The sequence below is a fragment of the Dasypus novemcinctus genome, chromosome 28 (genome assembly GCF_030445035.2).
Source record: "Dasypus novemcinctus isolate mDasNov1 chromosome 28, mDasNov1.1.hap2, whole genome shotgun sequence".
NCBI lineage: Eukaryota > Metazoa > Chordata > Mammalia > Cingulata > Dasypodidae > Dasypus > Dasypus novemcinctus.
The window spans coordinates 27,990,067-28,009,365 of record NC_080700.1 but is presented as its reverse complement, the minus strand read 5'-3'; the positions used below and the strand labels follow the sequence as shown (position 1 = coordinate 28,009,365).

The following is a 19,299-nucleotide window of genomic DNA, read 5'->3' as shown; positions in this document are numbered from 1 at the left end:
TTTGTTCTCCAATTCTGACCATCAGACTCTAGGATGGAACACTCATTTAATTCACGCTTCAATTTACACATTTCTGGCAAAGGTTTTTCTAGTTAGAAACTCTGTTTCTAAAACCTCAACATCTATAATGCTTCTTGCATTTACTTTTTTTTAAGGTTTATTTCATTTATTCATTTGTTTGTTTGTTTGTTTGTTTATTATCCCCACTTCCTCGTTGTTTGCGCTTACCGTATGCTCTGTCTTTAGGAGGCCCCGGGGAACTGAACCCGGGACCTCACATGTGGGAAGGAAGCACCTAATCACTCCGTTCCCTGCTTTGTTGTGTCTCTCATTATGTTTCTTCCTTTTGTGTCTCTAGTTGTGCCATCTTGTTGTATCAGTGTGCCACGCCTGCCCATTGCGCCAGTTCACTGTCTTGCTTATTTTGTTTGGGAAGCAGTGGGATCCTCTGCTCCCTGCTTTCTGTTGTGTTTCTCATTCTGTTTCCTTCTTATGTCTCTTGTTGCATCATCTTTTTGTGTCAGCTTGCCAGGCCTGCCCGTTATGCCAGCTCGCTGTCTTCTTTAGGAGGCACCAGGAACCGAACCAGGGACCTCCCAGGCGGTAGGCGGGAGCTCCGTCACCTGAGCCACATCCGCTTCTCTCGTGTTTACTTTTAGAAACTAAAAAGTTTCAACATACATGATGCTATCAGAACGGCTTCCAGCCATCCGTCTTCTGTGTATAGCAGAGGTGACATTGAACTGGCCACCCAGTGATTATGACGCTTGCTCTCTCTTTCCCTCATATGCTCGCTCTGCTGGCTTCTGATGGAAGCCTGCACATCCCAGGTGGTGTCCATAGCCTGGAACATGAAAAATAAATGAATAATTGAGCCACACAGTGATCAGATCTCAAACTTAAGCCTAGTTGTGGTGACATACAGTTAGCTGGGCTGGCCAGGCACAAGCGTTGTCCTAAAAGAAGCAATCAAGGGATGGCTTCCCTTAGAAATAAATTGTAAAAAAATAAATAAATAATGGAACTCTAGAGAGCCTGGGATGGAAAAGAAGGCACCATTCAAATATCCTTAGAACCAGCTTCACGTTCATTACTCAGCATATTCCAACAAGAGCAAACTCAATAAATAAGACCCAGTGGTGGCCAAAGCCTAATGTTATAATTATGGGGGTCATGAGAGCACATTTGAATATTCAAATCCTTTCCTCCCTGTGTATCTCCCTTTGTGATTTAAAAGGGAAGGGTAGGGAAGCAGATTTGGCTCAATGGATAGAGCATCCGCCTACCACATGGGAGGTCCAAGGTTCAAACCCCGGGCCTCCTTGACCCATGTGGAGCTGGCCCATGCGCAGTGCTGATGCGCACAAGGAGTGCCCTGCCACGCAGGGGTGTCCCCTGTGTAGGGGAGCCCCACGCGCAAAGAGTGCGCCCCATAAGGAGAGCCGCCCAGCGCGAAAGAAAGTGCAGCCTGCCCAGGAATGGCGCCGTATGCACAGATAGTTGGCACAGCAGGATGATGCAACAAAAAGAGACACAGATTCCTGGTGCTGCTGACAGGAGTACAAGCAGACACAAAAAAAACACACAGTGAATGGACACAGAGAGCAGACAACTGGGGTGGGGGGGAGGTGAGAAAGGGAAGAGGTACAAATTTTAAAAATAAACAAAATTTAAAAATTAAAAATAAATAAAAGGGGAGGGTAGGTGGGAGAAGGAAGAAAGGAAAAGAAAGAAAAGGGGGGAAAATCTCAAAATTCTGAATAAAAGTGAGAGAGAGGATTTATTAGTATTAGGTCATTTTTTCCTATTTTCTGTCTCCAGCTAGCTGGTCTCCCTTCTGGGTTCCAGCCATGTTCCTAAAACGACTCTGCTTAACAGAAATGGTAGTACCTGAGCCAAAGGATAACTGGTCGGGAACGGGTGTAGCTCAGTGCTTGAGCGCCTGCTTCACATGTACAAGGTCCTGGGTTCAAACTCTGCGACCTCCTTAAAAAAAGAGAGCGAATGACTGGTCTTTTTGAACTCTGAAGAGATTGCAGCAGAGTGGATATTGCCCACTTTAAAGAGACTTTCGCCGCAGCTAAAATGTTTAAACATCTCTCTTTCTACAGCCTTTCAGACAGAAGGAAAACTCTACCTGATCCTGGACTTCCTGCGGGGAGGAGATCTTTTCACCAGACTCTCCAAAGAGGTACCCTGCCCTCCCGGAAGTCCCAGGCACTGTGAATTTCTTTCTGGAATTCAAGTGACTCTAGAGGGCTTGGGCAGCACTGGTGGAAACCGCGCCTGCGTCTGTGTCTGCCTACGTGTGTGCGAATGTGCGTGTGTCTTGTGTATGTTTGCAAGTGAGTGCTTGTGGGTTGCTTTTTTTTTTAAAGATTTATTTTCTTTATTTCTACCCCCCCTTCCCCCGTTGTCTGCTCACTGTGTCCACTTGCTGTGGGTTCTTCTGTGTTTGCTTGCACCCTCGGCAGCACTGGGAAACTGCATCTCTTTTTTGTTGCGTTGTCTTGCTGCATCCGCTCTCCGTGTATGTGGCGCCACTCCTGGGCAGGCTGTGCTTTCTTTCACGCGGGACGGCTCTCCTTACGGAGTGCACTCCTTGCACATGGGGCACCCCCATGCCTGCATGGCATGGCACTCCTTGCACGTGGCATCTCTGTGCATGGGCCAGCTCAGCACATGGGTCAGGAGGTGCTGGGTATTGAACCCCAGGCCCTCCCATATCGGAGGCAGGTGCTCTATCAGTTGAGCCACATCTGCTTCCCAATGTCGGTTGGTTTTAAAGAAGCTGTAGGCCAAGTTACACAAGCAAGAAACTGGGCATCCTAAGGCTCATAAGAAAACAACACCTGCAGAGAATTCCCCTCGAGTCATAGACGCATCAGTTACACACTGATCACAGCCCTGCCTGGAGCAGCTGCAGGCCCCAAGCTAGCTTATTGGAATGGTTGTGTGGCAGTTTGGTAATGTTTATGAATTCCAGAAATAGATATTAGATTATATTTGTAAACTGGTCTGTTCCTCTGGGTGTATTAGATTGTATTAGATTCAAAGGTTTTCACTTTTACTTTATTAAATCAAGACTAGGGCTTTTATTTGACCATGTCATTAGGGCAACTCGGTTTGAGTCTCCGCTACCCCCCTCCCCTTTGTGGGCTATATAAATGGATGCTCAATCGAAGACAGGGAATTAAATGCACAGAGAAGATACACAGAAGATCCTGTGGCCTCTGGAAGAGAGATGAGCCTGATAGTCTACAGCTGACCTTGTGAAGGGACCAGAGCAGCTGGTCCTGTGAAAGAAACAATTCACAGGGAGAGAGGCGAGCCTCATGCCAGCCCACAGCTGAGATGGGAAGAAGCTGGAACCATGGAGCCCTAAGAGGAAGAGGAAGGCTGGACCCTTGCAGATGCCACCTGCCATCTTGCAGCAACACGTGGCAACAGACTTCGGGTACCTTGAGTTGAACTCTTTGGTAGGGCCTTTTGACTGTAATTCCCTTTCCAAAAGCCAACAGAGTTCTGGTACTTTGCATCAGCACCCCTTTGGGCTGACTAATACAGACTTTGGTACCAGAGAGTGAGGCCATGCTTTTGCAATTCCCAGAATGCCAGAACAGTTTTATAAATGGGTAAGGGGTAATTTTTTGAAGGAATTGTGAGAAGCTTGATGGAAAAGGACTAGGTTCCTTTGAAGAGACTGTTTGTAGCAGTATGGAGCCTAACATTATTTTTCATAAGGTCTTGGAAGGGAATAATTGTTAGATGTTTGATAGAAAAGACCTAGATCACTTTGAGGGTACTGTGGGTAGGAATATGGACACTGAGGAGACTATTTATGAGAACTTAGAAGTAAATAATGAAACTATTCTTGGAAACTGGAGGGAAGGAGATCGTGTTTTAAGGTTGCAGAGAACTTAGCAAAATTGACTCCTGGTGTTATATGGAAGGCAGAATTTGAAAATGGCAAGGCTGGACCTTTAGCTGAAGAGTTTTCCAAAGTAAACTCAGAGAATGCGGGTTGGCTTCTCCTTCCAGCTTATAGTAGGAATTAACTAAATTTGGAACTTGTAAGTCAGGACTGAAAATACAGTTAGTTGTCCAGGGAGGACTTGTGGACAGTCTTACTGTCTGATGGCTTGGACCCCTGCTTCCTGCATGCTAAACCAACAAGCTTTTTGAGAGAGCTGTATGAACAAACCACTGTCAGTCTGGACTAAAAGGGACATGTAGGGAAAAGATGGAAGGGAAAATGGCTTTAAGAGGAAAACCATGGAAGCTGAGATCTGGAATTAAGACATCACCTTGGGCCAAGAGAGGAACCCCACCCATGTGTACAAAGAGGGTGAGTTTGCCCCAGCAGTTGAAGAGGGTGGATGTTCCCACCCGCTGTTCAGGGAGAGTTTTGCTGCCCCAGGATGCAGAGAGGGTGGAGCACATTCCCCAAGGTTTAGGGAGGATTAGGTCGATACCCCATAGGTCTGAGAGGAGTAGACCTGTCCCCCATGGATTAGGCCAGGTCACCAACTCTTTGCTCTGAGAGGGTTGGGCTGGTATGCCAAAGATTAGAGAGGATGGTGCCTTCACCTCACTGTGGCATTAATCTGCAGATGCAATGCATGGTGAGAGAGGACACAGATGCACGGTCAGATGAAAGAGAACTTGACTGCCAGCAAAACTTGACTGTCAGTAAGCCCACTGAAGATACTGACCAATTTAGAAAAGACATAGCCAATCAGAACAGGTGCTGGTGAGGCTTGGAAGATGATACTCAGGGCACTGCAGAACAAGGAACTGCAGCTGAGGCTGGCAGCCACATCCTGTCACCATACAGGCTTTGGAGCTTGAGGGTCCCAGCCCTGCTAAGGAGTATCTTGTTTGCAGAGCAGGTGCTCCAGTCGAATGTCTGGCAGCGTTAGACATTCAGTTCCCCTAACAGCTCTTGCCCCTTGTATTAGTCAGCCAAAGGGGTGCTGATGCAAAGAACCAGAAATTGGTTGGTTTTAGAAAGGGTATTTATTTGGAGTAGAAGCTTACAGATACCAGGCCATAAAGCATAAGTAAATTCCCTCACCAAAGTGTATTTTCACATATTGGAGCAAGATGGCTGCCGACGTCTGCAAGGGTTCAGGCTTCCTGGGTTCCTCCCTTCCAGGGTCTTGCTTCTCTCTGGGTTCAGGATTCCTCACTCCCTGCGGCTCCAGCTTAAGGCTTCAGCATCAAACTCCAACATGAAAACTTCAACATCAAAAACCCTCACCTCTGTCCTTTGCCATGCCTTTTATCTGTGAGTCCCCACCCACCAAAGGGTGGGAGCTCAGTGCCTTAATGATGTGGCCCAATCAAAGCCCTAATCATAACTCAATCACGCCCAGGTACAGAGCAGATTACAAATATAATCCAGTATCTATTTTTGGAATTCATAGCCATATCAAACGGCTACACCCCTCATTCCATGCTTGCCACGCCACCCATATTGATATTTTCAGCCATATTGATTTTTCGTAGAGATGCCATCAGAGAGAAAATTCAACAACAATACAGATTTCTCGTCTCTGAGACATTGATTTCTCGTGGCAGATTCTAAAAACGGTTTGTGATAACAATTTGGCTTCCTGTTAAGTTGACTACAATAAAAATAGGTGCCGATTAGAACCACAGTCCTGATGACGGGGCTGGACCATGAAGAAATGGCGACCGTGAGGCCTGCTGGACCCCTGGACCTCTTGCCTATTTAGCTGAAGGGAATTAGCGTGCTTCTGTCTCGTGGGCATTTGGGGGGTCCCAGGGCCTGAGCCCTGTGCAAAAAGCCTCGGCCTTCAAAGTAAAGCAAGAGCCCAGAATGCGCTCTCTGGCCCCGGCGTCCTCCTCTCCAGCCAGCCTCTCCCATGCCCTTGACTGCACACTGTCCGCTGGCTTGTCCTTAAGTACGTCCTGTGTTGGAGGGAACTGACCCCACTTGGGGTGGACAGCAGTTCTTCTCAGGGTGATCCTCAAACCTCAGGATGAAGAAGTAAAACAAGAGAGAGAAGGAAGGAGACCTGAAATGGCCCGGCAGCTCCTCACTTGGTCTGCACAGTGTCGTTATTTTACGTGTATTTGAATGTTAAGACTTCATACCAGAAGGACTCATATTAAAATACAGATCCAGAAATACATTCCGGAGCTAAATGATTTGTGGGGGTGGGAAGAGCAGACAGGCGAGAGCTGTGGCTGACAGCCCCACTTGGCATGGCGAAGGGGTCGACTCCGTGTTTAATCTTCCTTCTCCTTTCACGTACCTTAAAACCTCAAAGAGACCTCGTGTTTCCACCCGAAGAGCCAGAGAAGCCTTGCGCGTGGGACTCCCCGGTTCTCCGCAGCATGAAACTGACAGGAGCGATTGCTCTCTGGGCCAGAGTCAGAGCTTTTTCTGGCAGAGTTCTTTAAAGCAAGGCAGTCCCGAAGGAAGGTAAACATTCTCGTTCTTTTCTGTTTTTCACTAGGTCATGTTCACGGAAGAGGATGTCAAGTTTTACTTAGCGGAGCTGGCCTTGGCGTTAGACCACCTCCACGGGCTGGGAATCATTTACAGAGATCTGAAACCCGAGAAGTAAGTAAGAAAAGGTGGAGTGAGAGCTTCGTAATCCCATTTGCTCCTGATTTTTTCGCTGGCCCACGTTCAGCCATCCCTCGGTATTTATTTCCCGTGTGAAGGCATAGCAGAAAATCGGCTGACGGGGAGAAAAACCTCACACTGCCAAGTCTTAAATGGGGTTTCCAAAAGGGGTTAGCAAATCCCTCTTGCCCAGGCCCTGAAAAGGTGCCCGGGGCACAGGCCGCCCACAGCGCGGGGAGCCCGTCAGCCCTTGCTCATCAGCTCCACGTACGAGCTGTCCGAGAGGGGCCAGCCGGTGTTGGCGTCCCCATGCTGTAGGGCAGGCTGGGAGGAGGTCGGTGGCGAGCCCATGGCTTGAGTCCACCCCCACTGCCCCCTCCCTGCCATCAGCTGCCTCCCCTTGGTGAGGCTGGCCCTGCCCTGCTGGAAAGCTCAGCTCTTTTTACCTCTGAGTTAGACTCTTCCTTTCCGTTCCTGTCCTCTCAACGAACCCACGGAAAGTGGTCAGTTAGCCTCTTCTTTTTTATTTATTTATTTATTTATTTATTTATTTGTTTGTTTGTTTCTCTCCCCTTCCCTCCCCCCCCCCCCACCCTGGTTGTCTGTTCTCTGTGTCTATTTGCTGCATCTTCTTTGTCCACTTCTGTTGTTGTCAGCAGCACGGGAATCTGTGTTTCTTTTTTTTTGTTTCGTCATCTCGTTGTGTCAGGTCTCCGTGTGGGCGGCGCCATTCCTGGGCAGGCTGCACTTTCTTTCGCGCTGGGCGGCTCTCCTTACGGGGTGCACTCCTTGTGCGTGGGGCTCCCCTACGCGGGGGACACTCCTGCGTGGCAGGGCACTCCTTGCGCGCATCAGCACTGCGCAAGGGCCAGCTCCACACGGGTCAAGGAGGCCCGGGGTTTGAACCGCGGACCTCCCATGTGGTAGGCAGACGCCCTAACCACTGGGCCAAGTCTGCCGTCAGGTTAGCCTCTTCTTAATTAACTACTTGGTGCGTTTCTAGGTGACAGGTCAGATTAGCTTTTCCAAGACAAAGGCGTCAGAACACTGGGGCCCAAATGCCTGTAAGACGCGTATACCCTTGGCCGTGACAACCCTTAAGATTACCTCTAATATACGTTGCTCACCTATTTTAAAAATAAATAAATCGGTCCCTCCAAAATAAGAGTGTTCCTATTTCAGATTTTTTTTTCCCTTATAATTTCTGCATAGAGCTGACACAAAAACCAGGAGTCCTCTCCTTAGAGGAGAAGAGGTTTAGGAGGGGGCTAGCTGGTGGGACTTGAGGGCTGTAGTTGGCAACAGCATTGTAAGGTTTCTGTAGTGAAAGCAAAGTTGGTGCTACATTAATGCTAAAGGTCAAAAAAAAAAAAAGAATATGGGGTTTGCTTTTGTGAGATATGAGAATGATTAAGCCTTTTTTCTCTTCCTTTTTTTCCATTCATAAGGAGACCTTGGCTGTGTCATTTCACTAATCTGTGTTCATCTGTGTATCTTTCTGAACACTAAAAAACAACTGACTTAGGAGTTGGAATTAGAGGAGCTCAAAGGGCCTGGAAAGAACTTTTTAGGAGTAATATTTCCATAACTTGTTGAGCAGCATTTATCTGTGATTTTATTTTTTGAATTTAAAATAGATATTTAAAAAAAAAGAAAGAAAAGAGATTCAGTGGCCGGGCGCTGTAGGTTAGTTGACTCGCCTCAATGGAAGTCCCCATGGGAAGTGCCTGGGGCTCTTCTCACATCACTGCCGCATGGAGCAGGCCGATAGCACCAGGCCAGGGCTCCCCTTCCCCCCGGGACAGGGTGGCATCTTGTGGGTCCACCAGCCTCTAGCACAGCCAGGCCGCCCAGAGCCAATGTGTTAAGACCCCGGAGAGCGGATGCAGCCCAAGTGGTTGAGCACCTGCTTCCCACATACAAGGTCTCAGGTGTGATCCCCAGAACCTCCTAAAAGCAATAATAAAAACAAAGAAATAAAAAGCCAGTCCTCATTGGGGAGCAGATGTCGCTCAGTGGTTGAGCGCCTCCAACCCAGGTACAAGGGCCTGGGTTCCATTCCTAGTACCTCCTAAAAAAGTAAAAAGACGCATCCACTGTCACTTGCATGGAACGGAACAAAAGATAAATTCTGCTCTGCAGCCAGTTTGACCAAACGTAGCAGCCGTGCCTGGGAACCTTCTGGGTTCGCCTAGAAGTAAAGGCACATTCCACACATGCCTGCTCTAAGGTGCATCTGCCTGGGAACTGAGACAATTGTGTACTGTGCAGTTTTTTTGTTGTTTTTTTTAAAAGATTTATTTTATTTCTTTCTCTCCCCTTCCCCCCCACCCCCATTGTCTGCTCTCTGTGTCCATTTGCTGTGTCTTCTTCTGTGTCGGCTTGCATTCTTGTCATGTGACACTGGGAAACTGTCGCTTTTTTTGTTGCATTATCCTGCTGCGTCAGCTCTCCGTGTGTGCAGTGCCACTCCTGGGCAGGCTGTGCTTTTCTCGCGTGGGGCGGCTCTCCTTGCGAGCGCACACGCCTCACGTGTGGGGCTCCCGTACGCGGCACGGCACTCTGCGCACAGACAGCACCGCGCATGGGCCAGCTCACCGCACAGACCAGGAGGCCCTGGGTTTGAACTCTGGACTTCCTGTATGGTAGGCGGGCGCTCTATCAGTTGAGCCACAACCGCTTCCCCGTGCAGGGTCTTGACTTAACTCCAAGCGAAGTGGGCCATCACGAGCTGCCCAGGTGAACACATTTCTAAAATATCTTCAAAAGCCCTGATTTGATTGATCCCACAGAAAAAACAATAGCTCGCCGATTCTCTCCTTCAGGGATGGAGAGCCTGAGGCCAGACGTCAGAGCTGAAACCACTGACGCCTAGATCAGCCTTTCCCTGCCCCGTTCCAAATCACGAGGTGAAAATTGCGGCCTGTTACCTCTGGGGGCTGCAAAGGTCACCTCAGAAGTTAATCTCATTTTAATTACCTCCCAGCCCGTGGGGCTCACGCTATAAACATGCTCCCCCCATCGTTCCCCCCATCTAGCAGAGGAGGCCAGTTGACAGATTCCTGTCCCTGTGAAGTTTGTCCTGTGCATATATTACAGCAGTGACTGCTTGTTCTCCCTTCTTGTAAAGGTCAAAGTGATCCTTACGATTAAAAATGGTACTATTTAATTGCAGAGTGGAAGAGAAAGGTCTTGTTGTTCAATTAGAATTATTAGAGAATTAATCCTGAAAAAGTTGCCTATTTCTGGGTAAAGATGAAGTGTAATGGAGAAGCAGAGGGAGTATTTGCCTCCTTCATTATAAATTGCCATCTTAATTGCATGCCACGGCTTCTTCCCTTCCCATTTCCATCAAAGAGTAGCTGTTGACTTAATCCCACGGCTGCTCTTTTCAAGGTGGTCTGAATTAATCCTTGAATCCTTGCTTTCGTTTGTCTCCAGTCCACTTCCTGCTCCAGGATGGGGTGGGCCAGGATTTAGGTAGAGCCAAAGCAAGAAATGGGGAAGGCTGGGAGCCGGGGCACCCGTAGGTAGCCCAGCCCTAGACTCCAATCCAAAGTTGAAGAAGGGAGCAGGTGTTTGCTCAGTGCCCACCCTGCTCCTGCCCCGCCACCCACTCTGGCTTCCTTCCCTAACCTGCAGCGTGCTCCCTGGGAAGATCAAAGCGAAATCTCTTATCCGAGGAGTCTAGAGATACAAGACACATGGGCCGTGACAAGGGCTCAGACCTGGAACAAGAATGGGACGCTATGGCCAGAGGAAGGGGCCAGTGCTGGAGCCAGGGCTCTGTAAGTGGGAAGCAGATGTGGCTCAACTGATAGACCATCTGCCTACCACATGGGAGGTCCAGGGTTCAAACCCAGGGCCTCCTGGCCCGTATGGTGAGCTGGCCCATGCCCAGTGCTGCCGCATGCAAGGAGTGCCGTACCACGCAGGGGTGTCCCTGCATAGGGGAGCCCCATGCGCAAGGAGTGTGGTCCAAAAGGAGAGCCACCCCACGTGAAAAAAGTGCAGTCCACCCAGGAGTGGTGCCGCACACAGACAGAGCTGATGCCGCAAGATGATGCAACAAAAAGAGAGAAATTCCCAGTGCCGCCTGATATTGCAAGCAAACGAAGAAGAACACACAGCGAATGGACACAGAGAGCAGACAATGGAGGGAAGGGGAGAGAAATAAATAAAATAAAATCTTTGAAAAAAGAAAGAAAGAAAATTAAGCCACCTTTCACAAGTTCCCTCAAAGCTGAGGCCACAGGTTGAGCACAGCTTTCTCTGCAGGTCGGGGTTGGTCCCAAGAGGGCTGGGCTCAGCCGACAAGAGGAACAGGAGTCTGGGGAGAAACACTGGTCTCTGGCTCCAGACGTGCAGCCTGGACACAGATGGACATGCCTCCTGGGTCCCCAGGGGCCAGAGCCAGCCCAGAGCACCCCTCTTCTTCATGCAGGATGGTCTGGAGGGTGCCCGTGGGCTCAGGAAACTTTTGCACCTGGAGCTTTTGCCCAACTAAACCATGTGCAAAAAAAAAAAAAAATACAAATGTCCCTTGGCCTCCCCCAAAGAGCCGCAGACACCCAGCAGAAGCCGCTGGCCTGGGAAACAGTCATTTGAAAACTCACATTTACCAAACACAGCAGGCAAGAGCTTCCGCCGTTCTCAATCCCGGGCACGGCTCTCCTGGGAGCGTTTTCCTAGCAGTTCTGGGCTGCAGGCGCCTTTAGAAATTCCCTCCCATCTCTAGCGTGCCTCTCGATTGGTTGTGCCTCCTTTTGAAGCCTGTGTTTTCTTTCTTTCTTTTTAGCATCCTCCTGGACGAAGAGGGGCATATTAAGATCACAGGTTCGTAAAAAGCAGCGGTCACCCTCTGTGCTTTCATCTCATTCCTGGAAAATTGAGGGACCAATTCACAGCCAAACTCTCAGGATGGCACTGATGTTCAAGAGACCCTTGCCTTTGATTTGGCTGGATTTTTCTTGCATAGCTGGATTTGTTATGTTATCGAGTGTCTTCCTATGCATTTAGACTTTTTTTTCATTTCCCAGTTGCAATTTCTCCTTCTCGCCTCTCCACGCCCCCTCGTTTTTTCCCCTTCTGGCAATGGCCCTTCCCCTGGGACTTTTTCTGGCCCCTGCATTGCCTCGGAGGTGTTGTCTTCTGGATATTTTCTTCCCAAATCCTGATACATGAGTCTGACCTATCTTAGGGCGAGTATTCAGAATCTTACTTTATGCATTTCCTGCACTGCAGTCTGTTGACCTCTGTGTAGTTCGGGCTCTCGCCCTTTCTCCTTGGTTGTTACGAGACCCTCTTAAATCTACAGCCTCACATCCCTCCAGTCCCTCCCTGTGGCCTTGCAAGGCAAGGGGCATTATGCTCATTTTCCTAGATAGTGAAAGTGAAGAAGCGCTATAATCTTATCACCAACGTGCTGACACATCTTGTTAATGCCCTGCACATAAATCCACTGGGAAGAAGGTAAACTTTACCGAAGGCTTCATAGAGGCCACGGAAGAGAAGGTATTCATTGCAGACCCCGTGGCAAATGCTCTAGACATCCCATCCGACATCTGACTTGTCTGTCGTCCCTTCTCACCTCGCCAGCCAGGAACCTCCTTCCCAAGTAGCCGTCAGCGGTAGTTTCTTTCCTCTCCTTCCCTTCAGAAGCTGTCACACTCTGTTCTTGTCCAGTAAAGCTGCAGCACATGCCAGTCCTCTCATTCTTAGGTTCCCACTGAGCTTTGGAGCACCAAATCCCACCCCAGGCGGGCTTAGAAAACAAGTCAGCTGGCCGAAAAAGGTTTCTCCTAGGGGACTCATATCAGTGACTGAGAAACACCGTTCCTGTATCATGATTGTGGATTCATCAAGAATTCACTGTACTTGGTGGGTCTTGACTTTGGGAACGTGCCAGGCTTTGCAAAGATGGGACAGGATAATGTCTGCAGTTAAGGAGGGTGCTACTGCAGCCAGACTGGGAGGAGGGGACGGGGTGCAATGTCTGGTCAGGTGGCATTAATGTAAATGGGGGATGCCATGCTTGGTCAGGAAAATGGGGGTACACTGCCTGACCAGGTGGAATTAATAGACATGGGGGGAAAGGGGTGCCCCACCTGGTCACATAGAATTAATATAACTGACCGAGAACCTCGCTCCGGGGGCCAGCATTGAAGACCCACTGTCTGTCGTTTCCGCACTTAGATTTCGGCCTGAGTAAGGAGGCCATCGACCACGACAAGAGAGCATACTCCTTCTGCGGAACGATAGAATACATGGCGCCCGAGGTGGTGAACCGCCGCGGGCACACGCAGAGCGCCGACTGGTGGTCCTTCGGCGTGCTCATGGTGAGACGCCTTCTCGTTCTTCTTATGGGGGTGGCGGCAGCTGTCCCCCAAAACGGATTTCCCCATCTCCAGTTGGGTTCAGGGATCTGGGAGTGAGTGATGAAAATAATGCTTAAATGTACAAATTCAGCATCCTGTTCTATTACTTGAGTGGAAGGAAAAGCCAGGCAATTCCTGAGCCACGGAATTTCTCCCTGCGGCTTCCTTACTCTGCCCACTGTACCTTCTCACCATCAGAAAATGACCCCTAAGGCCCGGGGGAGGGAAAGCCGCTCCTTCCAAATAAGAATGCAAATATGTTAAGAGTTCAATCTTTCTCGCGAATGCATTAACAGTTGAAACTTCCTTGACGCTTAGCGCTCTTACCATTTTATCGTGAGGATTTTAAAGGGTGCGGCGATTTCCTTAGTATTTTTCTGTTTTCAAATTTAGCATCCTTCATAAAATCCGAGTCAGAGAAATGAATAAGAACGGAACTATACCTGGAGTTAAACAATTTTACACCTATGCCTAGAAGCTTGACTACTCTCTAGATTGTGGCCGAGATCATATTTTCGCAGGCAGAGGTTATTTTCCAACCCTGCCTTGCCTGTATTTATTCTGTAGTCACAATAGAAATTGGATAGCACCCCTCTTTCCCCATCCCTGCCCCTCTGGGCTCCCCGAGCCTGCCTTGTGGAGAAGACCTCTGATGTTCTGGAATCTGACATTTGGATGATGAAAGGACTAGAGCCTTCCAAGGCCATCCGCAGCCCTCCATTTAGTGCATTTAACAAACGAGGAAACTGAGTCAAAAGAGTGGCAGTAAATTTGACCAAGGCCACTCAGCTAACACTTGGCCACCTGCCTCCCAAACCCAGCTTCCCTCCAGATACCAAAAAAAGCAGAGGCCCCTTTTTCCACACCACCATCGCCTCGCCCTCTTGCCGGGAACCCCGCAGGCCCAAGTTTTGGGGTACAGGTGGTACAGGATGTCATTCCAGAAGACCTTTAGGCAGATGGCACTCATTCCTCTGGTCATTCAAACAGCTCAGGGACCGGTCTTCCCAGCAGAAACGGGAATGCCAACTTACAAATTTAAGAAATGCACACATCGCTTTCCCTGGGACCCCAGTACACTCTCTCCCCTTCAGCAGGCCTACAAGGAAAGTCAAATTATCCTGAGCAGGCTGCTTGGTGACATGGGATCACAACCAAGAGGGTGGTTCCCATTCAGTGGGTGCTTGAAACAATGTCTGGGACGTAATAAGGGGTCCATACATGTTAGCTAAGAGGACGATGATGATGTTTTATTATGTTTATTATTATTCACACATGTAATGACACCTCTCCAAAAGGCAATTCACCTCCATACTACAAATCACCTAGAAGAGGCTTCCAGCGGATTTGTCTTTAAAACTCACACACCCCCATACACACACACACCACAAACCCTCTGTTGTCATTTTGGTGGAAAGCATCTTTCCTTTAGATATGTTAATGCTGGCAGTTTGGTTAGCTTTGCTGCCCTGTAGCTCAGTGGTTTTTGCACAGCTCCGCTCAGATCCAAATATATTGACTTCCTTTGTTGCTGTAGGTGATGGAGAGTGAGGGGGGAAGACACCTCACCGCAGTCCCACAGCGGAGGGCACCCTCTGCCCCAGTTGCAGGCCTTAGGTGCAAAGTTCGACACTGCCTTCTCTGAAAATGGGCCAAGGCCAAGGTTGTAGGTGGGTGGCGCGAATTCCTCTGGAGATCCAGGACTCGTGCGGCTCAGCGGGATCCCTTAGAAGATTCTAGGCTTAGGGGACCTGTTCTTCCTGTCCCTGAGTCCTATCTCTACTCATCCCAGCTCTCCTACTTCCCCTGGGTGATCGTCACTGTTGTGTTTTCCCCTTAAATCAAACCGAAAGCCCTTCAACAGGACGACAGGTGGCAAGTACACCTGGACTTGTGAAGGATCCAAAGAAGGGTATCCCAGAGAAACTTCTTACTCGTGAACAGAAGTCGCAGAATGCTGCCGATTGTACCTGATATTTACGAGAACAAGAGCCGAGGCCAGACGCTAAAGGAAGAAATATTTCACTAGCAGGCCAATACGGCAGGCAAAACGGTAACCTAAAAACCACCCGTACGTCAAGAATGACTTGATTTAGTTTTGTGAGATTTCTGGAGAAGGAAGGAGGTGTGTAGTTCGCTCTTTTCATCTGTTTCTTCAATTAAGACGTGGGCCATAAAATCAATTCCATAAATACTTTACAATCCGCCTGTAAAATTTTTTTCTCGTCTAAATTATGGTGAATTAAATAAATGGAGAAGCTGGGGGGGAAAAAGTGATCAGCAAAGTCATAAAAAGTGTGAAAGAAAAATAACTACCCCGGACAGAGAAAGAGAAAAGAAATTTAAAAGATAGAGAAGCAAGGAGGGCCAAGAAAGAAAAAGAAGAACTATCACGTGTCTTGGGCTCATCTTTTTTCATCAGCTTTCTCCCCCATTTTCTCCCTCCACTAAACCGCCACCTAAAAGACAACTGTCACTCCCGGGGGTGATTTCCAGTTCTCCAGTTCACTAGGCAAATTGATGCGTCTGTCCGTGCCGCGCCTTTGATGTGGGATTATTTTAACCGTGACCCTCTTAGGTTGTAAATTTGTGTCTCTGTGGGGGGCCCCCCCATATGCCGAGTTTCATCACTGCCCCGGTCACCTTTGATGCCCCGAGCAGAGGGAGCAGAGCACATCCCAAGGAAAGTCTCTGTTCCCCGACTGACCGGACAAGCATGAAAGCAGGCAGATGCCAGCGCCCCCTCCAGCTTCAGTGGCATCTGGACTTCTCTGCCCTTTCCCCACCGTCACCTGCCCCAGGGATGGCCCTAGAGCCTGAAAGGAGCTGACGTTGTTCAGCATCCTGCCCCTTCTAGAGAAGTCCTTGCCCACAGCTGCTGCCCCGCCCGGATGAGCATAACCCGGCATTGTTCAGCCACATTTCTCGCTGGGCACTCGAACCTTTTTTACTGAATTGCTCAATTGTGTGACGGAATAGCCTGATGGTTTCAGCGGAAAGGGCAAATACATGTCTTTTTCTTGTAGCCTCTGGGGAAGTGTGTCACACCAGTTCTAGAACGGGTATTTTACCTTATAACAGAAAGTAAGAGAGGGGTGTCACCATGCTACTAAATTAAATCAGCATGGCTCTCCAGAGTTTACGAAGCATCCTTGTGCATTTTTTCATATTTGATCTGGGAGGAAAAAAAAAAGTCTGTAAGGTAAGCAGGGAAGATTCTCCCCATTTACAGAAAAGGAAATTAAGGCTCAAGAGCATAAGTGATTGGTTTAAGATCACATAACTGTTTTTAAAAATTAAATATGAAAGACATTCATACGTAGTTCTGCCCACCAAATTCTCAAGAGAACAAGAGCCAGCTCCCAAGCGGATGTCTTAACTGTTAGGACTTCATGTTTTCAATGCCTCCTTTGGCAACAGAAGTTACTGCTGAATTCTCTTTTGGAATAAAGAGATGTTTCAGATCTAGAGCTAAGTCTCACAAAGGGATCAGTCCAGAGCTCCTTGCTTTGATAAGATACGCTCCACTGACTTTGTTAAAGACGGTTTAGAATCCTGAAGATAAGCTCCTAGGATACGTCCCCTCCCTTATTTTCTTCAATGAAGAAGGTACATCATATCATCTGATAACCCATAAGTGCCTTCTGCAGGGGACAAAGAAAATGTCTCTGTCGATGGTTGGAAATCTCTGTCCTTAGTCACACTGAATGTCCAATGTTAGGAACTTGTTAACAGAAAAGAACATCAAAAAATAGTGATGGGCTCATTAGCTGAAGGCTGTAGCACGCCTCTACACAATCTGGAAGTCGGTTTCCAGAGCCGGTTTGGGTTCCTTTTTGTGGATGTTTATAAACATCTTTTGCATACTCTGGCTTCTTACACCCACCTTAGAGTTTTCTGCTGCTGCTTCTTAACCCCTGGCTGTGAATGCACATGGATGTTCACATCCCAAATGCCCCCGGAAACTGTCCTCACACTCCTGCAGCAAGCAGGGATGGTTCAAAGCTCGGCCCCCCACCTGGCTCTGCTACCTGCCTTGAGTGGAAAATATTATCCAGAATAGCAGGGAGGCAGCGGACATGGCTGGACTGATAGAGCGTCCATCTACCATATGGAGGGTGCAGGGTTCGATCCCCAGGACCTCCTGACCTGTGTGGAGCTGGCCCATGTGCAGTGCTGATGGGCGCGAGGAGTGCTCTGCCACGCAGGGGTGTCCCCTGTGTAGGGGAGCCCCACACACAAGAAGTGTGCCCCATAAGGAGAGCCGCCCCACATGGAAAAAGTGCAGCCTGCCTAGGAGTGGCGCCTCACACACAGACTGCTGATGCAGCAAGATGATGCAACAAAAAAGAGATGCAGTCTCCCAGTGCCGCCAGATAATGTAAGCAGATCCAGAAGAACCCACAGTGAATGGACACAGAAAGCAGACAACAGCGGGGGGAGGGGGTGGGTAAGTGGAGAGAAAATAACAATCGTTAAAAAAGAATAGCAGGGAAGGAGTTGTGCTCAAACAACTGAGCTCCCACCTCCCACATGGGAGGTCCCAGGTTTGGTCCCAGGTGCCTCCTAAAGAAGACAAGCAAGACAGCGAGCTGACACAATGGGCTGAGGCGAAGAGCTGACACAAGATGATGCAGCAAGAGACACGTAGAGGAAAACATAATGAGAAACACAACAAAGCAGGGAGTGGACGTGGCTCAAGTGGTTAGGTGCCTCCCCCCATATTGGAAGTCCTGGGTTTGCCCGGTGCCTCCTAAAAAGAAGACCAGCACACAACAAATAGACACAGCAAATGCAAACAATGAGGGGTTGGGGAGAAAGAAAGAAAGAAAACGAATCTTTAAAATAAAATATTAAAAAAAAAAATAACACCTACCTCCTCAGGGGGTTTTGAAGATTAGATAACCTTATACATCTAAAGCACCTATTGTATAGAGCAGGGCTTTACGTAATAGTCAGTAAACATTAGTGCATCCCCGTGTGCTGGGTAACCCTTTATTAGCAATATCCAGCCCTCTTCACCCCTCAGGGCTAGTCCTGCTACGACCTAAGACACTAATTCTTTTGAAGGACACTGATGAGTCAAATAGACCTGAATCCCAGGCTCGCGGGTGCAAAGAGCTGCCTTGCGGAGAATCTTCTCATCTCACTGCTCAGTGGCGGTTGAGGCCCCTCGAGTTGTGTTCGGCCTGTGACCCCTGGTCTGGCCCCTTATCTTGGGGTCCTTAGGTGTCCTGGTAGATGCGGCTCCTCAACCTCATAACTACCGACGTTTGGGGCTACATGTTCTCTGTTGGGAGGGGGGAAAGGAGGACCCATGCACTGTAGGAGGCTTAGCAGGATCCCTGGCTAAATACCAGGGGCATGTTTCAGCCAGGAGTGAGCAACAGAATATCACCACGTGTCACGGAATGTCTCTAGGGGACCAAAATTTGAAAGCCCGTGCTGTAGGTACACCAGCTTATTTATCTTCCTAGAAGAGTAGTGACGTCATCGTCGCGCCTCTCCGGCCGGTGTTTCAGCAGGTTCCTTCTGTACCTGCGTATGATCTGGCCGTGGGGGTGGCTTGTGAAGGAATCACCTGCGGCTCTCACCAAACACGGGTTCGGTCGTGCGGTTCCGCGGTGAGCTGTGGCCTTTTTCCATTGGCCTCGGATAACTTGGTCATCTCGGTCTTGCTCAACGCTGGAGCAAAAGTCTCACTCTGCAGTCTCCCAGGGAAACATGTAAATACTCTGATTTCATGGGATACTTAAATCCTTGGAAATTCCTGAGAGGCTTCCTGCAGAACAGTAATATGGAAATGAGCTGCTTTCTCCCCGTCTGACAGAAAGGGGAGGGGGCTGGCGATGATCACGAATCCCATGACTTGGGTAGGCTGGGACAATAAATAGCCTCATCACCGCCCACATCAAGAAGTGCTCATGAAACACCCATATATGCCATTGCACGCATGTACGTGGGCTGCTAAGTGGTTAGGGACCTCCTCCCGTGTATCTAGTAGTATAGGAAGGAAAGGGTCAAGGGAGGAAAGAGGGGGAGAGGGAGAGACAAACACAAAGGATGTGGACCCCGAATACCAGAGCCACTATTAACAGCTGAAAAAAGAACCATATGTATTGGACTATCAATACTAAACAGTGACTCTCCAAGCATCAGGATGGGCTCCATTTTGTAGCAAGAGTCAAGTCTTTGCACTTGGCCAGAAAGATGTTTCATCAGAAATGGTACTTCGTGAGGGCTCTTAAGAATAGACTGAAGGGAAGTGGACTTGGCCCAGTGGTTAGGGCGTCTGTCTACCACATGGGAGGTCCGCGGTTC

General features: G+C 48.8%; 1 protein-coding gene across 11 annotated transcripts in view; it reads left to right on the top strand.

Moving 5' to 3' along the window:
* RPS6KA2 (ribosomal protein S6 kinase A2) overlaps positions 1 to 19,299 on the top strand; it is a 507,583-nt gene that overhangs the window by 384,681 nt on the left and 103,603 nt on the right. For all 11 annotated transcript variants that reach the window (XM_071212530.1, XM_058289676.2, XM_071212529.1 and 8 more), the window contains 4 exons: positions 2,112 to 2,191; positions 6,489 to 6,595; positions 11,400 to 11,437; positions 12,797 to 12,939. In XM_071212530.1, the coding sequence (XP_071068631.1) occupies positions 2,112 to 2,191; positions 6,489 to 6,595; positions 11,400 to 11,437; positions 12,797 to 12,939 (368 nt within the window). The remainder of the gene's footprint in view (positions 1 to 2,111; positions 2,192 to 6,488; positions 6,596 to 11,399; positions 11,438 to 12,796; positions 12,940 to 19,299) is intronic.